The 21,322-nt window shown below is 66.0% G+C and overlaps 2 protein-coding genes across 5 annotated transcripts in view; one reads left to right on the forward strand and one right to left on the reverse strand.

Annotated features, from left to right (window-relative positions):
- PPP1R37 (protein phosphatase 1 regulatory subunit 37) overlaps nt 1-8,982 on the forward strand; it is a 41,637-nt gene extending 32,655 nt beyond the window's left edge. Inside the window, 13 exon segments of the mRNA XM_053905470.1 lie at nt 441-538; nt 2,515-2,560; nt 2,818-2,918; nt 3,609-3,728; nt 4,194-4,322; nt 4,324-4,345; nt 4,440-4,595; nt 5,621-5,733; nt 6,549-6,695; nt 6,779-6,946; nt 7,055-7,796; nt 8,129-8,219; nt 8,322-8,982. Of these exon segments, the coding sequence (XP_053761445.1) occupies nt 441-538; nt 2,515-2,560; nt 2,818-2,918; nt 3,609-3,728; nt 4,194-4,322; nt 4,324-4,345; nt 4,440-4,595; nt 5,621-5,733; nt 6,549-6,695; nt 6,779-6,946; nt 7,055-7,796; nt 8,129-8,211 (1,925 nt within the window). The 3' untranslated portion in view covers nt 8,212-8,219; nt 8,322-8,982.
- A 2,477-nt stretch (nt 8,983-11,459) lies between these two features.
- NKPD1 (NTPase KAP family P-loop domain containing 1) lies at nt 11,460-19,509 on the reverse strand. Of its 4 annotated transcripts, XM_053905454.1 has the most exons (5): nt 18,498-18,540; nt 17,620-17,690; nt 17,289-17,516; nt 14,865-14,996; nt 11,460-13,517 (listed from the first exon to the last, which is right to left on the reverse strand). In XM_053905454.1, the coding sequence occupies exons 3-5, from the start codon at nt 17,434-17,436 to the stop codon at nt 11,647-11,649; spliced, it is 2,151 nt and encodes a 716-aa protein (XP_053761429.1). In that variant the 5' UTR covers nt 17,437-17,516; nt 17,620-17,690; nt 18,498-18,540; the 3' UTR covers nt 11,460-11,646. The 4 variants fall into 4 exon arrangements, with proteins under 4 accessions (XP_053761429.1, XP_053761428.1, XP_053761430.1 ...); XM_053905453.1 differs by having other exon boundaries at nt 17,289-17,690; nt 18,498-19,509; XM_053905455.1 differs by lacking the exon at nt 18,498-18,540 and having other exon boundaries at nt 17,620-17,722.
- Nucleotides 19,510-21,322: the final 1,813 nt, after the last annotated feature.

Raw genomic sequence — 21,322 nt, forward strand, 5'->3', positions numbered from 1 at the left:
AAAACAAAACAAAACAAAACAAAACCACAAACTGAACACCTGCTCTGGGCCCTGGCCCGAGGCTGGGCAGCGTGGGGACAAGGTGGTGACAAAGATAGACCCAGCCCTGCCCTTTCGGGGCTCCCCATCTAGCGGGGGAGACGAATGACAAGCAGGGAAATTTTGTGATACTAGCTGCGTGATGTTTGTGTGAAGCTGCTCGAGGAGCCGTGGGGAGATGTGGAGGGAAGGCGTGGCTCGTTTGGCCGCACCTCGGGGCGGCGGTGGCAGCGAGGGCCCTTGAACGGAAGACAGAACCCAGTGGGTCGTTGGGAGGGGCATTTTGTTGTGGAGGCTTGGCGTGGGGGGAAGGGAGCGCTGGCAGAGGCCCGGGGGGTGGGAGGGGGTGGAGGGGGCCCGGGGTGTGGGGAGTCACAGGCCTGGGTCCTCTGTGCCCGCAGCCCAGAACGTGACCGTGGATGAGGTCATTGGTGCCTACAAGCAGGCCTGCCAGAAGCTGAACTGCAGACAGATCCCGAAGCTCCTCCGGCAGCTCCAGGTACCCGGGTGGGGGAGGCGGGGAGAGGAGGCCGGGCTCCCTCTGGCCCCCAGCAGCCTCCGGGCCCCTCTGCCTGCCCCGCGCAGGGGACGGTGCACAAAGCACTGCCCAGCCTGGCCACCCAGCCCAGGGCCCGTGTGAATACATCCTTGAAAATCCTCTGTTCGGTTGTGAAAGCAATTGGGCTCTTCATGAATATTTTTTTTTTTTTATTTTTTTTTTAACGTTTATTTATTTTTGAGACAGAGAGAGACAGAGCATGAACGGGGGAGGGTCAGAGAGAGGGAGACACAGAATCTGAAACAGGCTCCAGGCTCTGAGCTGTCAGCACAGAGCCCGACGCGGGGCTCGGACTCACGGACTGTGAGATCTTGACCTGAGCCGAAGCCGGCCGCTCAACCGACTGAGCCACCCAGGCGCCCCTCTTCATGAATATTTAAACAGTATGGAACTATATAAAGTGAGAATGTGGGCGCCTGGGTGGCTCAGTGGGTTAAGCGTCCGACTTGAGCTCAGGTCATGATGTCACGGTTCGTGAGTTCGAGCCCCGCGTCGGGCTCTGTGCCACAGCTCGGAGCCTGGAGGCTGCTTCAGAGTCTGCGCCTCCCTCTCTCTCTGCCCCTCCCCCACGCGCACGCGCATTCTCTCTCTCAAAAATAAACATTTAAAGATAATAAAAAAGAAAAAAATAAGAATTTCAAATATCTATCACTCCCCAAAGAAATTCTCTTCCCCAGGGGAAACGTGCACGTTTATTCTTTATATTCTCTGTTCAATATATACGTTGTCTGATTTTTTTTTAAAGTTTATTTAGTTTGAGAAAGAGCACAAGTTGGGAGGGGCAGAGAGAGAGGGGGACAAAGAGAATCCCAAGCAGGTCCCGCACTGTCGGCCCAGAGCCTGATGCCAGGCTCGACCCCACAGACCGTGAGATCATGACCCAGGCTGAAACCAAGAGCCGAACGCCCAGCCGACTGAGCCACCCACCGGCCGTGTCTGATCTTTTTTTTTGTAATTAAAATATTATAGGCACAAACAAAATCCACCTTTCACTTCTTAGTCAGGTCTCATTTCCCAGGAGTCCCACTGTTGATAGCTTGGGGGCTTTGTCCTCTGGCCTTTGCTGTGCTGCGTTTGTGAGAGGGCAGTTCACTATCCAGAGTTACACAGACACAAGGGTACCTTCCGCTTTTATGTGAACGGGGCACTCCTGTGCCTGTGGCGTGTTCCCCCTGTAGCCGTGTGCCACAAGGTGCCTGTCCTCTCTCTGGATGGGTCATTCCAGAATGTTCCAAGGTTGCTTGTTTCCAGGGTTGTTGTTCCCTTAGCATTACTGTGAGCAGTCACTCTTGCCATCCAGCTAGGGACTTCCTGCTCACTGGGTTTAAGGGTTTCTGGGAGAATTCCAGAAGGGCTTGTCGGCAGCTCCAGGGAGAGACAGTCACTCTGCGTGGTGGCCAAGAGTGTGGGTCCTGGAGCCCACCATCTGGTTCCGACCAAGCCTGTCCCTCGCTAGCAAGTGACTTTAGGAAAGGCTGGCCCTGAGCCTTTTGTCTGCCCATGGTTTTGTCACAGCACCCGCCCCACGGGTTAATGTGTGTGGAGCCCCGAGAACAGAACGTGACCCCCAGCAGGCCCACACCTGACCGCTTGCTGTGTGGGGCCTGGGGCCTGGCCTTCACCCCCAGGCCTGTCAGCCTTCCCTGCCTCAGCACCTGCTTCACAGCCTTTGTGCTGGCCACTCCTTCTGCCTGGGATGCCCGCCCCAGAGATGCCCAGCTGGGGCGGAGGGACTGTGCCCCGTCTGCCTGGCCCGGGCCCTGTGGGTGCAGAACCGCCCCTCTTCTCTGAGGCCCTGCGCGCGGCCCCCACCTCAGAAATGGAGCCAGATCAGAGCCCCGCCCGCCCCGCTGTCAGGGTCCAGCCTGGCTCCTGAGGGTGTCTTCCTGTCTTCACCCTCCGCTCTGTTCCCCCAGGAGTTCACAGATCTTGGGCACCGCATTGACTGTCTGGACCTGAAAGGTACGTGTCTGGACAGAGGCCGGGACCCTTGTGGGGTGGGTCTGGGCTGGCAGGTCCTGCGGGAAGAGGAGGTGGGCAGGGGCAGGGGCAGGCGCCCCCCCTGACGTGAGGCAGGCGCGATAAGCCTCCCCTGGCCTGGAGCCCGCGTTTCCGGCCCCCACCCCCCCGGGGCATGCGAGTGCGCACACACACACACACACACACACACACACACACACAGGTGCACTAGACGTGCCCGGCCCTCTGTCTTGTCCCAGGCGAGAAACTCGACTACAAGACCTGTGAGGCCCTGGAAGAGGTCTTCAAGAGGCTACAGTTCAAGGTCGTGGACCTGGAGCAGACAAACCTGGACGAAGATGTGAGCAGCCCCTGCCACCGCCTCACCTGTTCCCTGAGCCCTCTGGCCCCTCTGAGGTTTGGGGGGAGGGGGCACTGCAGCAAAAGAGCCTCCTTGGACAACAGCTGGGCAGGGCCTCTTGAAGGACAAGATGGGGACACAGCCAGTGTGACCAGAGTGGGTGTGAGGAATATTGGGGCTCTGGGGTGGGGCCCAGAAAACGGGGTGTCAGAGACCCACCCCAAAGGCAGGGGACTTGGCGCAAGGGAGGGACTTGGGGAGCCGGGCCTTAGTGGGGGCAGCCGTGTGACCACTGGAAACCTTTTCAGGAACCCCTGCTGGAGCTAACGGCACCTGTAAGGGAGAGTTTAAGAAACCTTCAGAAAGCAGCCTCCCCATTTAGGCCTAGGTGTCCTCGCCTCCCCAGACTTGGAGGCCACCAGGAGACCCGGTGGGTGGGCTCCTGGAGAACTGAGACCCAGGAACACCAGGGCCTGTCCTGTTCATGCGCCAGATCTGCCCGACTTCTGGGGTGGTGGCGAGTAAGAGAAAGCAGACGGAGTCCGGCAGGAGTGGGCGGGTTGGTTCCCGGAACCCAGAGGTGCCAGGGCAGCGTCAGGGCTCTCCCCTTCCCTTAGTCGCGTGGCCCCCACCTCCTAGCCTCCTGGGCCTGCCTCCACCTGAGCCTAAACGCCGTTGTGTGTGCCACAGGGCGCCTCGGCCCTCTTCGACATGATCGAATACTACGAGTCGGCCACCCACCTCAACATCTCCTTCAACAAGCACATCGGCACCCGGGGCTGGCAGGCCGCGGCCCACATGATGCGCAAGGTGGGTGCCCCTCACCTGTACCCGGGGTGGAAGGGGCTCGGGCACAGGGGGGGTCCAGGCGCTTTCCCGGGGCACCTGTCCCTTGGGACCTGGCTTCCCGAGCCCTCGGGGCGTGGGCCGTCGGTGGGGCGCCGGTGCCCAGCTTCCAGGCTAGTGGGAAAGCGGCGCGAAGGGTGCCCTGCCCCAGGCCAACCCTGACCCCTTTTCCTCCCCTCACGCATCTTTCCCCCGTCCTTCGCTTGCCCGCGACATACCCCTTGGAAGTGGCTGTGGTTGCCACCCCCTTCCCTCGTGCGGGGCGTCTGCCGCGGGGGAGCCTGGGGGCCCCTCCTGGCTCACCCGCGGGGCTCCGGGCCGGCCCTTCCCTCACGGGGCCCTGGTGCCCACCGGGCCGCGGGGCGGGAGATGCCCCGGGGGGCAGGGAGGGCCGGGCCGGCTGTCGCAGCCCCGCCCCTGCCCCACCAGACCAGCTGCCTGCAGTACCTGGACGCCCGAAACACGCCCCTGCTGGACCACTCGGCACCGTTCGTGGCCCGCGCCCTGCGCATCCGCAGCAGCCTCGCGGTGCTGCACCTGGAGAACGCCAGCCTGTCGGGGGCGACCGCTGATGCTGCTCGGTGAGCTCGGGGGCCGGGGGCGCCGGGCAGCGACGGGGTGCCCGCCGGGCACCGGGGCTTGGCCGGTCACGGCACTCTGCCCGTGCTCCCCCAGCCACAGCGCTGAAGATGAACGTGAATCTGAGGGAGCTGTACTTGGCCGACAACAAGCTCAACGGCCTGCAGGACTCGGCCCAGCTGGGCAACCTCCTCAAGTTCAACTGCTCCCTGCAGATCCTGGACCTCCGTAACAACCACGTGCTGGACTCAGGTGTGTGAGAGGTCTGCCCACCCCACCCCAGCCACCGAGCACCCGCCGTGTGCCCAGCCAGGTGCCCCCGCGGTGCTGGAGACACAGCGGTGGCCAGGACGATCCCCGCCCTGCCCTCCTGGGGCTGCCGGTCCAAGAGGGAACATCCCCAGGCAGTGACCGCTCAGACTGGGCAGGGCTGGGCTGTGGGAGCCCAGGGAGGGCATCCTGGAGGAGGGGACAGCTCAGCGGAGACGTGCAGGATGAAGCGAGGTATTGAACAGATAATTAAAATAATTACCACCTGGAAAAAGTGCCCTGAAGGAAACAAGGCTGTTGGGACAAGGGGCCAACCAGACGCTATTTAAGATGATGTGGGGAGGGGGCCTCTGGGCGGCCATGTGGAGAGAGACTGGAACCGGCCATTTTAAAGACCTAGAAAAAGAATCCAGGCAGGGGAACAGCAAGTGCGAGAGGCCCCGAGGTGGGAAAGAGGCTAGATGGTGGATGTCTGGGGGGAGATGAGGCCACGGTGAGCTGGGGGGTAAATGGGAAGGAGGAGGAAGTGGTTACTGAGAGGAACTCCGTTTCATCCTCTTTACCGTTGAGCGGGGTCCCCTGGCCTCGGTGGGAGGAGAGGGCTGGGGGAATGGCACAGGGCCTCGAGGCCGGGCCCGGACGCCACAGTTAGTGAGCAGCTGGCACGTGCCGGGCCTGCTGCCTGTGGGCTCACAGCCGTGAGACAGAGGTGTCTGCCCTCGGGAGAGACACCGCCGAGACAGATGAACAGATTACCGAGTCTGTCGGACGGTGAGATGTGCTCTGGAGAAAAACAGAGCAGCAGTGGTGGGCTGGCGGTGGACTGGCGCTGAGGGCGACACTCGAGCAGGGTCCTGAAGCGGACAGGGCGCCGTCGTGTGCTGGGCCTGAGCCTGTGGGGGGCGGGGGGGGGGGGGGGGTTCCGCGCTCTCACTGGCCGGCGGCTCTGGTGCCCCCGGGAGAGGCACTTAGACCACAGGCGGGACTCGCCCACGGGTCTCCTCCAGGTCTGGCCTACATCTGCGAGGGTCTCAAGGAGCAGAAGAAGGGGCTGGAGACCCTGGTGCTGTGGAACAACCAGCTCACGCACACGGGCATGGCCTTCCTGGGCATGACGCTGGTGAGTGGGACCCGGGAGAGGGGAGGGCGCCCACGTGTCCGCCGCCACCTCTCAGCCCCGTCGTCTTCCCCGATCCGGCGCCTCCCGCAGTTCAGGAAGCCTTGCAGGAGCGCTTTCCGTGCTGTTTGAGCTCTCCTTCGGCTCCCACGGCCTCGTTGTCCCGAGGAAAGTAGCCTTGCTCTGGCTTCCCTTGTCTCTTGGCGCCCAGCACGGTAGCCTAGCACAATGACTCGCACAAGGTGAACATGTTATGCATGGGAAGTTACTCTTTCTGGAAGCCTTCAGTACGTTTTAAATCTTTTAAAATAAATACGTGCGGGGCGCCTGGCTGGCTCAGTCCGTTGAGCAACTGACTTCGGCTCAGGTCATGATCCTGTGGTTTGTGAGTTCAGGCCCTGCGTCGGGCTCTGTGCTGACAGCTCAGAGCCTGGAGCCCGCTTCGGATTCTGCATCTCCCTCTCTCTCTGCCCCTCCCCTGCTCACGCTCTCTGTTTCTCAAAAATAAACATCCAAAAAAGTTTTTTAAATAAATACGTGGTATGTAAAACAAGCCCACAGGATACAAAGACTCCCGTCCAAGTTAAGAATCACCAACGGCCAGGTCTGTGCCCTGAGCCCGCGGGTGCCAGCAGGGAGTGGGCCCGGGGCTGGGGGCGGACGGGGCGGCTGGCGCTGGGGCCGCTTCTAAGTACGCGAAGGACCTGGCCTGAAGCAGGATTGTCCGGGCGACGCTGCCGGAGAGGGAGCACTCGGTGTGCCTCTTTCCTGACCGGCCTTCGGGGCCTCGCCTCACTGTCACGCCCCGCCCCCTGCAGCCGCACACACAGAGCCTGGAGACGCTGAACCTGGGCCACAACCCCATCGGGAACGAGGGCGTGCGGAACCTCAAGAACGGCCTCATCAGCAACCGCAGCGTGCTGCGCCTGGGCCTGACCGCCACCAAGCTCACGTGCGAGGGTAGGGCGCGGGGCCGGGCCAGGGGAGCGGTGCCCGCGGGCTTGGCGGGCGGCTAGCCCGTGGCCAGCCCCTGCGGTCCCCCTCCCAGGCGCGGGTGGCGGTGGCAGAGTTCATCGCCGAGAGCCCCCGCCTCCTGAGACTGGACCTTCGGGAGAACGAGATCAAGACGGGCGGGCTCATGGCACTGTCGTTGGCCCTCAAGGTGAACCGCTCACTGCTGCGCCTGGACCTTGACCGTGAGCCCAAGAAGGAGGCGGTGAGCTGAGTGGGCCCTCCCCTGAGGCCTCTGGCGGGCGGGGCGGGCCGGGCTGGCCCGGGGGTTCCCCCGCCGGCCAGAGCCCTAGCCGGGCCGCTCCGCCCGCAGGTGAAGAGCTTCATCGAGACGCAGAAGGCGCTGCTCGCCGAGATCCAGAACGGCTGCAAACAGAACTTCATGCTGGCTCGGGAGCAGGAGGAGAAGGAGCAGCGGCTGCAGCTGTCGGCCTCCATGCCCGAGATCACCGTCACCGAGCCCCAGCCCGACGAGGAGCCCGGGGACGAGCCCGCCGCCAAGGCCCAGGAGAACGGGGCCCCGGACCCCGCCGCCGGGCCGGACTCGGACTCGGAATCAGACTCTGAGGAGGAGGATGGGGAGAGGGCCGAGGCCCCCTGCCCCGCCCTGGTGCCCCCCTCGGACTCCCTGGGCCCTGGGGACAGGAGCCCCCCAGGCAGCCCCTCCTCCCCCACCGAGCAGCGCATTTCTGTGTCCAGCCCGGGCCGGGGCCACAAAGTGTTTGTGGTGACCCGGGTGGAGAGTCCGCCTGAGAGGGCAGAGCCCCCTGTGCCTCCCGCCCCTCCCGCCTCCCCTGCCCCTCCCGCCTCCCCTGCCCCTCCTCGTCCTCCCTCCCCACCTGCCTCAGCCTCCCCTCCCGCCTCACCTGCCCTGCCACCAGCCGAGGCCGTCAGCACTCAGGACCCGGGGGTGTCGGAGCCTCAGTCGCAGCTGGAGCCGCCTCAGTCAGGGCCACCACTGCCCAACGGCCTAAAGCCCGAGTTTGCCCTCGCACTGCCCCCGGAGCCGCCCCCGGGGCCCGAGGCCAAGGCGGGCAGCTGTGGCCTGGAACACGGTGAGTGCCGCTCTGGGGCAGGGTGCCCAAGGGCCCTGGGTGCTGTGTGTGACCCCAGGCAGGCACCTGCCTCTCGGAAGGCTTCGGTTTTCTCTTCTTTAAAATGGCCCGTACAGGGGTAGGAAAGAGTAGGACTTGACCCTTGGCCCCCACCTTTCTTCCCTCGGATCCGGGGCAGCTCTCCCTGGGAGGGAGCAAGGCCAGATCTGTTAACTGGAGTCTAACGGTCTCACTGGTACCCGAGACCCGTGCTGCCCTGGGGGTCAGACTGGAACCCCCATCCCCGCCTGCCTGACAGGAGGTCGCCTGCCCTTTGTCGCCTCCCCTTGCAGAGCTGAGCTGCTCCAAGAATGAGAAGGAGCTCGAGGAGCTGCTTCTGGAAGCCAGTCAGGACTCTGGGCAGGAGACACTGTGACACTTTAGGTGAGGCAGGGGCCCCAGAGGGCTGGGGGTGAGGAGGGGCTTGGGGGCTGGCAGTAGAGCCCCTGGCTCTGACGGGCCCTCCCCCAATCTCTCCTCCCCAAGTTCCTTTTCCCCCCCTCCCATCAGTCTTCGATGAGCTGAGGCCAGAGCCATGAGAATCTGCTCACCTTCACCCCCAGCCTCCCTGAGGCCCAGGCCGCCGGGGGTGTGGGGGGCCTTGCCGGGGGCCCCCGCCCCACACAACAACACTACACGGAGTGCAGGAGCTGCAGGGGGTGCCCTCCCCGCCCTGACTTAAGCACTTGTATCTCTGTGTCCGGCATTCGAAGGCTCTGGGCTGGGGGGAATGGGAGGAGGAGGTCTCCGAGGACATCGGCCACCAGGCTGGACGCCTTTTCAAGAGGGCCTGTTCGGCCCGGCTTGCCCTGTGGCGGGCAGGAGTCCCGGGTGGTGGCGGGGTGGCCCCCCGGTGGCCCCGGTGCACAGGACCGGGCGGAGGGGCGGTGAGTGGTGGTGGTGGAGATGCGGAGAGCAGCCCCAGCTGGGGTGCGGGCCGGGGCTGGGGGTGGGGGGGTGGGGAAGCTGGGAGCAGAGAATCAGAGCTTTCTTTTTCTTAAGTGCAATAAATCTATCAGGGAGCTGGGGCGGGGAGCAGCCAGGGTTCTGGAGACCCTGCTGTCCAGGCCCCTTGAGGCTGCGCCCTGAGAGGCACTACAACCCCCGGGGGCGGTGTGGGTGTGGGGTACGGGTGGGCAGAGGGTGGGGGAGGGGCTCTTCCTGTCGGTGCAACTCTGTTCACACCTTTTCTAATAAACCAGAGCTGGGTTCACCACACTCGCCTGCTCTCTGCTGGTGCTGATCGTGGGCGCCCCCTGCGGGAGTTGTGGGCACAGGGAGCGGGGCGGGCAGGGCTCGGTCGTCTGCGGGGTTCGTGCCGTGGTCCCCCAGAGGGAAACTGGGAGGCTGGACAGACAAAAGCCACATTTCCCGCAACACTCCCTGCCTTGGTGCACCCCCTCTGCCGACTTTTTTTTTTTTTTTCCCCTCTCCTGTATCTTCTTCCCACCTGCCAATCCCGTGTCTCCAGAGGGAGACAACCCCAAAGTATCTTCCGGCTTCAGGCCTAGGCTCTCAGGGTGTGGTGGAGACGAGCCGTCCACAGCTCAGGGAGCATGGGCACCGGCTGGCCCCCCCCCCCACGCTCCGAGAGTGCGTGGCCCTTCAGACTTCCGGGCGCCAGAGCCAGGAGAATACACTTCTGTTCTAAGCCACCCGGGGCCCGGGACTCTGTTGTAACAGCCCGGGGCCACTAACAGACCGGCCGTGCGGGGGTCCTGGTTTCCACCTGGATCCTGGATCCAGTCCTGGATCACAAGGGTGGCTCCCCTTGGCTAAGTGTTTTCCCTTGGCCTTCGGCCGCCCAAGCATCACTGGGGCTTGTGAAGACCCAGCGAGTCTAGATGCTGTGGCCAGACGTCTGTGCCGGTACACGGGGTGTGTTTTCGCGCATGTGAAAGTTCAGGTAGCAGGCAGCCGTTCCCCACAAAGTGACTTGTGGCCCCAGGTCTCGCGTGGCTCTGCCTCTGCTTAGGCCCCGGGGAGCCCCTGCACCCGGCAGGCGGATGGGGGAGGAGAGTGGAGAAGGCAGACCTGCTTCTTCACTCGGCGCGACGGGAAAGGGACACACGTCGCTTACGTTCCTTTCTGTCCATGGGAACCAGCCCCGAGGACTCACCTGGGTGCGGGGTCCCAGCGGCAAAGCTGCACAGACCGTGGCAAGGCCGGTGGCCCGTCACCGTCCCGGCTATGCCCAGCTGCCCTGCGACACCCACCTGTCCCCCCACTTAGCTTTGTTGGACTCAGGCTTTGTCAGCGTCTAAGAGACACGGGCCACAGATGGCACCACGTGACGGGGGCCGCGGCTTCCACTCCCCACCCCCCCACCACCCCCCCCCCCCGCCAGTGTCCGAGTTTGTTCCGTCTGGAGCGGGCCCTGCTTCTGCTGCTCATCTGTTCCCGCCTCAACTGGAGGTGGGGAGAAGCGGAAGGCGGAGCCAGATCGGCTGAAGGGAGGCCAAGGGGAGGGACTCACCGGCTCCAATCCCACGCCTGCGGACAGTGACCTAATGGCATCTCAGGGTCCCACGTGTCTCCGTGGGGGCTTCACTCTCGGCAGGCAATGCCCCCCCCCCCCCCGCCCCCCCGCTGCCGGAGAACATCTCGCAGGTGTGGGTTTACTCCAAGCTTAGCCCTGTCGGGACTGGAAGGCAGCGCCTCAGTCACATGCCGGCTTCCTGCCCCGTGTCCACTCGGAAGCAGTCGTTGGCCGGTGGAGTCGGGGTGCTGTGCCCAAGCCTTGGAGCTGAGCAGTGCGAGGTCAGTACCCCCACCAGGCCGCACGGCCTGAGGGTGGGTGCCTTCGAAGAGTTCTCGGCTCCCTCTGGGCCTGTCCCCTCAGCCCTTCGGGCCTTGGCTCAGAGGTCACACCCTTGAGCTCTGGTCACACGGGACGGGTTAAGTGCTGGTCCCCCCTCCCCAGCTGGACTGGATCAGGCACGCCGCGGGCCTGAGTGGGTGGCTACTTGGACCAGCGAGGACGTAGAAGGTGTCTGAGGAGTGCCACCTGCCTCCTCGCTGTATCACACGGGTGGGAGGGGAAAGTGTGAGCCACAGTAGCTAAGAAACACCACCGCCCCCACCGCGGCCCGGCTCTGGCTCCGACCCTGTATGTCCCACAGGTGCCCGTCTCTGCGCCTCAACTTCCCAGTCCCCAAGGGGCTCATCAGGTGGCCCTGGATGGCCCGTGGGCAGGTGCTCCCCGGACAGTTACTTGTTCCGGGGAGGCAGCGCTGCCCGCCCCAGCTGGCGGAAGTGCCGGCGAACCCTAATTAATCCATTACGCCAGGGGCAGAGCGCCACCCTTGGAGGGGACCAGCCTGCTGAGGTCACCGGGGACACCGCCCTCGGAAATGCCTGCAAAGGGGCAGGCTAGGGTGTGGGGACAAGGACCTGGATCCCCCGAGGCCTCTCGGCGCTCCCTGTTGCCTGAGTCAACCCGGCACGTCCGTCCTTCTGCCCTGCCTCAGTGGCCTCACCCACCGCCCCCACGCCCTCTCCTGCTTCCCGGGATGCCAGCAATGAGGCCCCGGCAGAGGCTGCCCGACTCCCCAGGGGGTGACGTGGGCTTGGCGGGACGGGGCAGGCCTAAGCCAGGGAGACCAGGACATGAAGACCCACGGGGGCTTTCACATCTCCATTTATTGCACTTGAACCCGGGCCGCTTCTTCACTGGTCCTCCGGCGCCAGCTCTCAGACGCCGGCACCGACAACGCTGCGCCTGCCTACAGCTCTCTCCGGCTCACAGCTTCGCCTGGGGGTGGGGGGCGGGGTGGCCACCGGAGGCCTCATCCCAGCCCGGCCGAACCCCTCACACCCCGATCTGGGCGGCGGGAGGAGCCGTTGCCTCCCGGGGCTCCCGGGGCACCCACTCGAGGCCCGTCCCGGGCCGTGGTTTGCCCCCGTGCGCCCGGTCCCGTGGGCGGTGGGCCTCGCCGGCGTGCCCGGGGGCGTGCCCGGCGCCCTGCCCTGCCCCCAACGCCCCGGGCGCGTGGCCGGCTCCGTTGGCGGCGTGGGGCGCGGCGTGGGCCGGGGACCCGGGCGCGCTGGGCGGCTTGAGCGCGCTGACCGCCCGGATGAGGCCCATGCGGCGGCGGATGGAGTGGTCCAGGTTGACGGTGCAGCGCAGCAGGCTCTGCGCCTCGGCCACGGTGAAGGGGAAGTCGGCGCCCAGGAAGCGCTCGAAAAGCTCGGGGTCGCCGTCCAAGTCCAGCACGTTCTGCAACGCCTTGGTCATGGCGTGCAGCTCGCGGCTGTTGTCGCAGAACACGTCCCAGAGGCGCGCGCGGGCCTCGGGCGCGCCCCCCGCCTGCTGCCGGTCCTCCAGGCACTGCAGCGCCCAGCTGAGGCGGCACGGCCACTGGTTGGCGAGCACGACCCACGCCACGGCCTGGCGCGGCGTGGGGCCCGCGAAGTCCCCGTCCTGCTGCTGCAGCAGGCGCACGGTGATGGGCACGGTGTTGACGATACGCCGCATGGACACCACGTTGTCGGGCACGTACTCGTACAGGCAGTCGCGCTCGTCGTGCAGGCAGAAGAGCGCCTCCTGGATGCGGCGCGCCGCCTCGGCGTCTATGCGGCTCTGCGCGCCCTGCGCGCCCGCCTGCGTCTCCACCGCCAGCAGCTGCGCGTCCTCGCCGCCTCGCCCGCGGCAGCCGGGCCGCAGCCTGCGCGTCATCTCGCGGTAGAGCAGGTCGTCGCGGCTCTGCACGGCGTCGTGCAGGAACTGCAGCTTGGTGCGGCGGCCCATGATGGGCACGGAGAAGGGCAGCGTGACCGTGCGGTTGAGGAAGAGGTAGCCGTTGTCGGCCGTGCCCTTCATGGAGCCGGCGCTCTCGAGGCACGCGGCCAGGATGCTGGGGTCCACCACCAGGATGAAGATGAAGGGCGCGTGGCTGTCGGACAGCAGCGTGTTGATGGCGTTGAGCACGCCCACCACGCGCTCCGGGTAGCACGTGTCCAGCCCGGTGACCTCGAGCACGACGCGCAGCCGGCGCCGCTGGTAGATCTCCAGGAAGCACAGGAAGTCGGTGAGCAGCTCCACCTCCTTCTTCACCTCGCACATGAAGCCCAGCTGGCTGCCGAACTTCTCGCGAGACACCAGCCGCTCGATCTTCTTGCGCTGGCTCACGAACAGGTGTTTGCCCACCGAGTACACGGCCATGAGCAGCCCCGAGCCCGACAGCGTGGTGGCCGCGCCGCCGAACACCCGGAGCAGGCTGCCGCCGGCGGCGCCGTGGCCCGGCGCGCGGGCGCCCACCGACAGGTAGAGCAGGCCCACGCCGAGGCCGAGCGCCGCCAGCAGCGCCAGCAGCGCCAGGCACACGCGGCGCCGGCAGTGCCACTCGCGCTGGCGGAAGCCCGGCGTCGCGGCCGGCTTGTTGCCCAGCACCGAGTACACGCTGAAGGGCAGCGCGCCGTAGTGGTGGCGGATGCCCTCGCACAGCGTGGTCACCAGGCCGGCCCACAGCTTGTCGGTGCCCGCGTACTGCCAGGCGCTGAAGCGGATGAAGAGGAACTTCACGTTCTTGCGCCGCAGGTGCACCTCGGTGATGACCGGCTGCAGGAACACCAGGTACCACAGCAGCCGCGGGAAGCCCCAGCCGCGCACCGCCCGCGGCTGCCACCGCACGCGCCGCAGCTCCTCGGCCTCGCGCTGCGCCGCCTCCTGCTGCATCAGCGCTGCGGGGGAGCGAGGGGAGGGCGGGGCGCGGGGGACCGCGTGAGGGGCGGGGCGGGGCCCGGGCAGGGGGCGGGGCCCAGGAGTGGGAGGTGGAGCCAGCCCCCCCCCCCCCCCCCAACTCCCCGGACGAAAAGGAGAGGCCTGCGCCCCGCACGGACGGGAAAAGGGCTGGGGGCGGGGCCCAAGGTCGTGGGTGGGCAGAAGCAGAGCTCCCAAGGGGGAGAGAGGACGGGAGCGGGAAGGAAGGCCCTAAGGAGTGAAGGAACGCGTGCGTGCGAGGAGCCGCGGAAGCGAAGCGCAGGGCAGCAGAGTACAGCCTTGGTCTGATTTTCCTGCCTCGGTGCTCCACCTCCTCCTCCAGGAAGCCCTCGCTGATCCCCAGGCTGGGTCAGGTGCCTCCTGGGCACCCCAACCCTACCCACTACTGGGGGGGGGGTCATCCCTCTCTGGGGACAGGTCTGTCTCCCTCTCTGGACTGTGAGGCCAGGAAGGGCAGGGCTCTGGTCGTCTTGGGCGTCCTGCGTCCCCTGGGCGCCAAGGAAGTGCCGGGGGAAGGAGTGTTTGAAGGATGGATCATGAGAGGTTGAGGGGCAGGGTCGGTCTGCTCTTGAGGTCGGTGAACGAATGAGCGGGCCTGTGTCAGTCACCTAGTACAGACCAGGAGCTCCAGAATGCTGCTTCCTTTTTCCTTCTAGCTGAATGTTTTCTCCTCCCAGGACCCTGTTTGTCGCTGTGTGACAACACAGGGGCAGAGGCCGGCTCACCGGGGCCAGGCTCGTGGAGGTGAATCTCCTCCGGCCCCTCTGGCCACCGTCAGGCTGGGGTCTGGGCAAGGCTTGAACCAGGTCCGAGCTGCTGCGGATCCTGGCCACGTGTCAGGCCCTGTGCTCCCTTAACACCTATCTGTTAGGGGTCTTGTGGACACCAGGCCCTGCCCGGGCCACTGCTGAGAAGAGATGGGTCCGGGGGACAGGGGGTGGGCACAGGAGGGGCTTTGCGGGAGCCAGTGAGGACCCTGGGTCTTCTCCCCAGAGTGTTGGGGAACCAGGGAGGGCTTTTGAACAGGGGGAGGATGGGGCTAGATCTTTATCTTTAAAAAGATTCCTTGGAGCAGATCTGGCAGAAGAGGGGATGAGACTGTTGGCCGGGAGGCCAGAGAGGGAACGAGCGGGGAGCGGGGGGCAGAGGCTGCGGGCATCAGGAGGGACCTGGTTAATGCTGACTTCCGGGCCTCTGGACTGGGGCAGGCCGGGGAAGCCTGAGGCTGGGCAGGGATCAGAGGCTCCGTTTCCCCTCCTCCTCCCCCCCCCCCCTGCCTCCCTCCCCCAACACACAGAGAGCCTCACCGGTGATCTTGTCCAGCATCATGTGCAGACGGCAGCCAAATGGGGCATAGAAACCCACGGTCACAGGGACAGGCACGTGGCAGAGGGTCTTGGCCAGGCAGCTGCAGTAGATGTCATCTTCTGTCAGAATATCTGGAGGCCGGGGTGGGGGGCGGGGGAGGGGAAACTGAGTCAATGAGGCTGGCCGGGCACCACCATCCACCCATCTGCCCCCCAGAGAGCCCACCCTCAGCTCCTGCCCGCATCGGCATCCCTCTCCCCACTTCCCCGAGGTAACTCGGGTCAGACCCTCAGATGGAGACTTCGGGGCAGTAGGCAACCACCTCCTCTGGGTCACATGTGTCCCTCCGGGCACCGCAGGAGGAGCTGACCCCAGACCCGCCAGGGAAAGGCCAGGAGACACCCCACCGATCCCCAGCACAGAGGCCCATGGGATTTCGGCTGACCTGGCCCTAGGTCACCAGGCCCAGCCATCAGCCTGTGATTCTCCCAGAAAAACCCCATGGGCTTCTCTCGGGACCTGAGGCTCTCAGATGCCCAAGACACCTCTCTGCAGGCTCCAGAATCTTGCGTGTCAGCTCCTGCCTGCTCTGCCAGCCTGGCCCCAGTGTGGAAGGGCCCTGACAGTCACACGCTCCTCTCAGCTTCCTGTCCATCCCTTACCCTGATCTTTCTCCCTCTCCAGGACCCCATGCCTACCAGCTCCCGTCCTGCCCCCAAGCCCAGGCAGACCCGCCTCTTGGTCCTGGCCCTGCCACCTTTCTCTGCATGACCCAGATAGAGCGTTGCCATTGAGCGAGGCTCAGTCCCTCCTTCTGGAGGGTGGGGTGCAGAAACACCGGGCAGCGTGGATGCTACAAGGATGGGCCGGGGCGGGGTGGGGGGGGCGGCGCTTGGTCAATGCCATGGTCTGGGGTGGCCATTTAGGGAGCAGGTTCAGGTTTAAGTCCTTGTGCATTACGGCGTCCACTTGACTGAGGGCACCCTGCCCCCCAGATCCCCCCGCCGAGTGCCACTTCTCAGCCTGGGGTTGGGGCACCAGAACGGCAGGGTTCAGCTGTGGGCTGTGCCGGGCCAGCCTCCGGGTGGGTGCACGGTGGGCCCGTGGTGGGCCCGTGGGCTGCAGGATCCCCGCCCCCTCCCCGAGGTCAGCGCCAGGCCTGGGGGCCCAGCGGGGAGGGCAGACTCAGGACGAGGTTGGCTAAGGGGGCGGCCAGGGTGGATCTGGCCCCACTCTGCCTCATGGCTGGGTGACCTCACCTCGTCAAGCCTCTGCTTCTGTGTGTGACGTGGGCGTCACGGCCGAGAGCCGCCAGCGACGAGGTGGTGCCTGACCTGGAGCCCGAGCCCCTGCCTGGCTGTTGCTCTACTTTCAAACCAGACCCGGAACCCAGCCACGTGTCCCCATCTCCCCTGCCACCCCCTCGGTCACCCCCCTCGCCAGCTCGGACTCCGGCTTCCCATGCTCACCTCCCACAGCGCACCCTCCTGTTAGATCCCAAGCCAGTTCGCGGCTCCCGCCTCCCCCTCCCCACAGCCACCAGGCTGTGGCCCCTTGTGACCCTCCCCACACACTGTCCCTGGAACGGGCCACCTCAGAGTCTGCATTTGCTGATCCTTCTGCCGCTTACTTGAGAGGACTGCCCCTTCTTTGCTCAAATCCTGCCTTCCTGAGGCCTCGCCCGATGACCCTATTCAATTTGCGAGCCCTGATGCTCCCTCTGCTCCTCTCCCAGCCCTATTCTCCCCCAGCGTGCCTGTTGTGGGGTGACACGCTTAAACTTCTCTGATTCCTCTTACGGCCCGTACCCAGCTCCCCTCCGCCACCTAGAGATCGTGAGCTCCGTGTGAGGGGGGCAGCCTCTGCCCTGCTCCCTGCCGTCTCCCCACCCCGCTCCCCCGGAACAGAGCTGGGCACCCAGGACAGCCGTCCAGTCCCAGGATGGGTGGATGGATGGATCCCTCCCCTGGCCACGCTGTTCTCTCCAGCCCCCAGGCCAGTCCCTGCCTCTTGCTTCGGCTGCATGTTTGACTGTCTGCCCCACACCGGAGCTGGGCAGCAAGCTGGCGCCTGTCACCCCCTGCCCCAAGTTCTCCCTGGCCTGCCGGGCTGGGGGAGGGCGGGCCGGAAAGAGAGAAAACAGAGCAAGGCTGTCAGCAGAGGGAGACGGCCAGGGCCCAGACCCCTGGCTGGCCCGGACGGAGGCCCCATGGACAGGGCAGGCCTGGCCTGGCAGCTTCGGATCCTGACGGGTGAAGCAGAGGCTCGGGCGGGGAGGAGCAACCCCCCCGCGCCCCCCACCAACCCCGAGACAGGGACCAGAGTGAGCGGGGAGGCGGGCAGGCTGAGGAGCAAGAGGCCTGGACAGCGGGGTAGGGGGGAGAGGCGGCAGGGACGAGCCCGCAGGAGGACTGGGTAGGCACCCGAGCTGTAGGTGAAGGAACCGCAGGCTGCCGGGGCGGGCAGGGGGCGGGCATCACTGGGCCTGCTGGGCTCCAGGAGGGTGCCGGCTGCAGGGGGCGGGGCCGGGCCGCCGCTGGCCATGGCAGGTGCTGCGGTGGCAGGTGACATGGTGGGCCTGGGGGGCGGCTGGGGGGCGCTGGCCGGTTGCGTGGGGGCAGCAGCGGTTGCAGGTGGCCCGTTCTGGACCCCTGGAACGGAGCAGAGCCGCTGTCGCAGGGGGCTGGGGGGCCGGGGGCCGGGGGGGCAGCCGCTGACACCCCCCCGGTTGTTGTAGGCCAGCTGCCAGCGCACCTGTGGGGGCAGCCGGCAGGGCCCGTGGGCTGGAAGGGCCGCCGGGTCACGGCGCCACTGGTGACAGCATCCTGGAAGGAAGGAAGTGGGGGGTGACTGGGCCTGGGTCCCTGAGCCCTGGCGGGCACTGGAACCAGGTCGAGTCTTCAAGTGGAGGCCGGGGCTGGTCCTTCCTCTGAGGCCCCGGAGAAATCAGAGAAAATGAGGAGGGGGTGTGGGCAAGGGAGGGGCCGGTCTCCGTGCTCTCCCGTGGGTGGGAAGAAGAGGTGCAGAGACCTGGGCTCTAGCCGGGCGAGGGGCTGGAGCGGGGACGACGACTCGGGAGTCCCTGCTGCCCCCAAAGTCCTCGGCCCCTGGGGGATGGGTCCCCAGGGCTCGGGGAGCAGGAGGGAATCCATCAGGAGCTGGCCTGGTTGGTCCGGAGGAGGCTGGAGTGGTGGGAGGTGGCCAGGACTGAGAAGAAGGGGGCGGCCTCACACCCGGGCTCCGGCAAGGCTGGTGGGAAGGGGGCTGCCCCGGGAGGCCGGGGCCTCCCGAGACCGCGCTGCCCCCGCCCCCGCCCCAGACCCCCATTCGTACCCACTCAGGGGTGGGGAGAGCTCACAATCCGGGCTGGGGGAATTCTTCCCACGCTTGGGGGAGGGGTAGGCCGGCTGGGCCTCCCCCTCTGACACCCCCATCCTGGACTCACGCTTTTGGGCTCCTCGGGGCCCACGGCCCCCACCCGCGGCCCCTTTACGCAGAAGCCTCCGTGGGGAGCAGTGGCGGCCCCTCTCCTGGGCCCTCAGGTTCTCCTTGTGTTCAGCCATCCACTCGGCGGCCTCCCCGCTCACAGACCACTCTCCCTGCCGGGACGTCCCCCCAAACTGAACCCCTACCTTTATGGCGCCCCAACTCCGGGTCCAAGAAGTAGCGCTCGGCGGGGGTCCGAGAGGGCAGGGCACCCTTGGCGAAGTGGACGGTGTAGTGTTTGTGCATGGCGGCGGGGGCCCTGCTCGGGGAAGGAGAGGGCTCAGTGCCCGCGCGGCACCCTTGGGCGTCGGCAGGAAGAGCCCACCCCCGAGACGTGACCTGGGACAGGTGAGAGATCCTGTCCCTGACACTGGGGCCCTGGGTCACCAGGGGGGCGCGGAGGTGCTCTTCAGAGTAAAAGTGAGTGGTCGCGGCGGGGGAAGGACAGCTAGACGTGAGAGAACGGGGAATGGTTATGCGGGTGCTAGGGGCTGATTTGGGGTGCGTGAGATTTCCCAGGGCTGGTGATTGGGTGTTTGGGCGCCCCTGGGGGCTTCTAAGAGGCCAGGACAGGGGGGCTGCCGGGCAGCTGTGGGCCGGGGAAACACGGGAGCCTGGGGGAGCCGAGTAAACTCAGGGCACCACCAGGTATTGGGGGTGTGCGCTGTGGGAGGTGGCGCCTGGCGTCCTTTGAAGGGACATGTAACCCGCGTGGTGAGAGCTGGGAGCCCCGGGAGCCACCGGGTGACTGAAATTCCAGGGCCGGTACATCTAGGGCCTGAATGAGGGCGGGAGGGGAATCCTGGGGGAGCACATTACATCACGGTGGTCCAACCCGGGAAGAGACTCAGCAAACTCGGGGCGAGATGGGGCGCACAGGTTTAAACCGTAAAGAGCCGAAAGCAAAAGGGAGGGCGGGATGCTGGGGGGGGGGGCGGCGAAGCGGAGGGGCAGAGGAAACCGGGGTGAGGACGGGCTCAGTGAGGATTGGGGGCCCGGCGCGTGGCCCCTGCCCGCCTGCCCCCCACCTGGGGCCCCCCGTACCTGACGGCAGCCTCCAGGCCCCAGCTCCCTGCCCCGCCGAGCTGCTGTGCCAGCCTCACCGCCCGTCAGCACGGGCCCCACCGGAGACAGGGCCCGAGCCGGGTGCCAGCCGCCCGACCGGTTTGCCCGCCCTGCCCCCGCCCCTTCCCCTGGAGTGCCCGCCCTGCCCCGGTGCTCTCTGCTCTCGAGGACTGGGGGCTGTCCTCCCGGGGGATCGGCAGACTCTGCCCGGGGAAGGAAGCCGGCCCCGGGGTTGAGAGTCGGGAACTGAGAGGAGGCCACAGTCCCGGGTTCAGATGCCAGTTCCTCCAGGGCCCAGCTGTGTGGTCTTGGGCAAGTGACTTCACCTCTCTGAGCCTCACCTTCCTCATTGCTGAGTGGGCCAGTGACAGCCAACCTCCCGTGGTTGTCAGGAGGAGTCCGCTGAGCACAGAACCTGGCACTCGGTAATGACGGCAGTGAGCACCTGTGGGCACCGGCTGACCCACTTACCAGGCCGCCCTGGATGCCGCCCGCACGTAGCGCCCTACCGGGAGCCGCGCGTGGTTTATGCGCTTTCCCTACAGTCAGCCCTTCTTCCTCACCACTTCCCCGGGGGCAGCCATGAGGCCATGACAGACGAGGAAACGGAGGCCCAGAGAGATGAAGTCCCTCGCCCCAGGTCACATGGAGGCAGGGTAGGGCTTTTGAAAGCAGTGGTTTGTGCTGCAGGCTCTGGGGCTCCCCTCCTGTCCGCTGGGTGGGTGGGAGGCTCCCTGTGGCTGCCTGACAAGGAGTCACGACAGGGTGATGGGGGGGGCGGGGGAGACAACCACCGAACGGTGCCCGGGACAAGGGGGTTCAGGACGAGACAGAAGGGAACCCAGATGGTCCAGCAGGCTGCCCCTCTAGGGGTTCCGCCTGGGCGACCAGAGCCGTGCATCCTTTTGTCTGCTGGGGGCCAGTCCTCTCTCCTCCTCAGGTCTTCAAGCCGCTTTTCCTGGGAAGGCTTCCTCCCTGTCCTTCACCAGTTGGGGACTCTGCCCACTGCCGCCCCCAGAGGCCCAGCCAACGGGGACGGGGGCGGTGGGCGGGGGGAGGCGAGTATGTCTCAGTTGGGGGTGAGTCTGCAGGGGGGGGAACCTCCAGGATGGGCCCAGGAGCTTCTTGAGGGCAGGACAGGGCCAATCCCCTGCCCGCCTTGCCCAGCCTGAATAACCAATTCATTCGGGAAGCATCTGCCAGGCTCTGTACTGGGCAGAGCCAGTGCCCCACAGAGGGATCCAGAGGGACCCGGGCAAAAGTGTGCTGAACAGGAGTAAACGGCACGGGCCAGAAGAAGCGTCCAGGGGTCCTCCGGGGGCTGGGGGCACAGCGAGGAACCGCTCAGAGGCCAAGCGGCTGGCTCCCGGGTGCCCAAGAGGGAGGAGAGTGGGGAGTGGGCCAGAGGTAGGGCAACCTAGGCAGGAACAGCATGTGGGGAGTCCAGAGGCAGGCCAGGGAACAAAGAGCTTAGCCTTCTAGGCTGGGGGGCGGGGGGGGGGGGGCAGGGCAGGGGCCAGATGGGGTGTCTTCGCAGGATCCTCCAGAGGTGAAGGAGCCCCCACCCACTGGTGGTTGTTTTAAGCGAGAAGACCCTTTCTCCTCCCACTTGGGTCTCACCCCAGCCTCAGTTTACAGCTCTGAAGCGGGCAGCGGGGCCTGGGCAGAGTCCCGGTGTGTGATACCCTTGGGTGCTATGAACGTAAAGGGGGAAGGCGGTGGGGGATGGGTACCACTGCCCCGGGGGGCAGGTCGGCCAGGCTGCTGTTCTGGGTAGGACTTCCATCCGCCAGGCACCTCAAGAGTGTGTGCGGGGGGTGGGAAATGAGGGCGTCTGGCCCGTCTCCTCTGGTCCGTCCTCGGTGCAGGTAGCCCCAGGCCCACCCCCGCCCACACTCCGGGTGGC

This window comes from Panthera pardus, unplaced genomic scaffold (genome assembly GCF_024362965.1).
Source record: "Panthera pardus isolate Hobbes unplaced genomic scaffold, ASM2436296v1 HiC_scaffold_18, whole genome shotgun sequence".
Classification (NCBI taxonomy): Eukaryota; Metazoa; Chordata; class Mammalia; order Carnivora; family Felidae; genus Panthera; species Panthera pardus.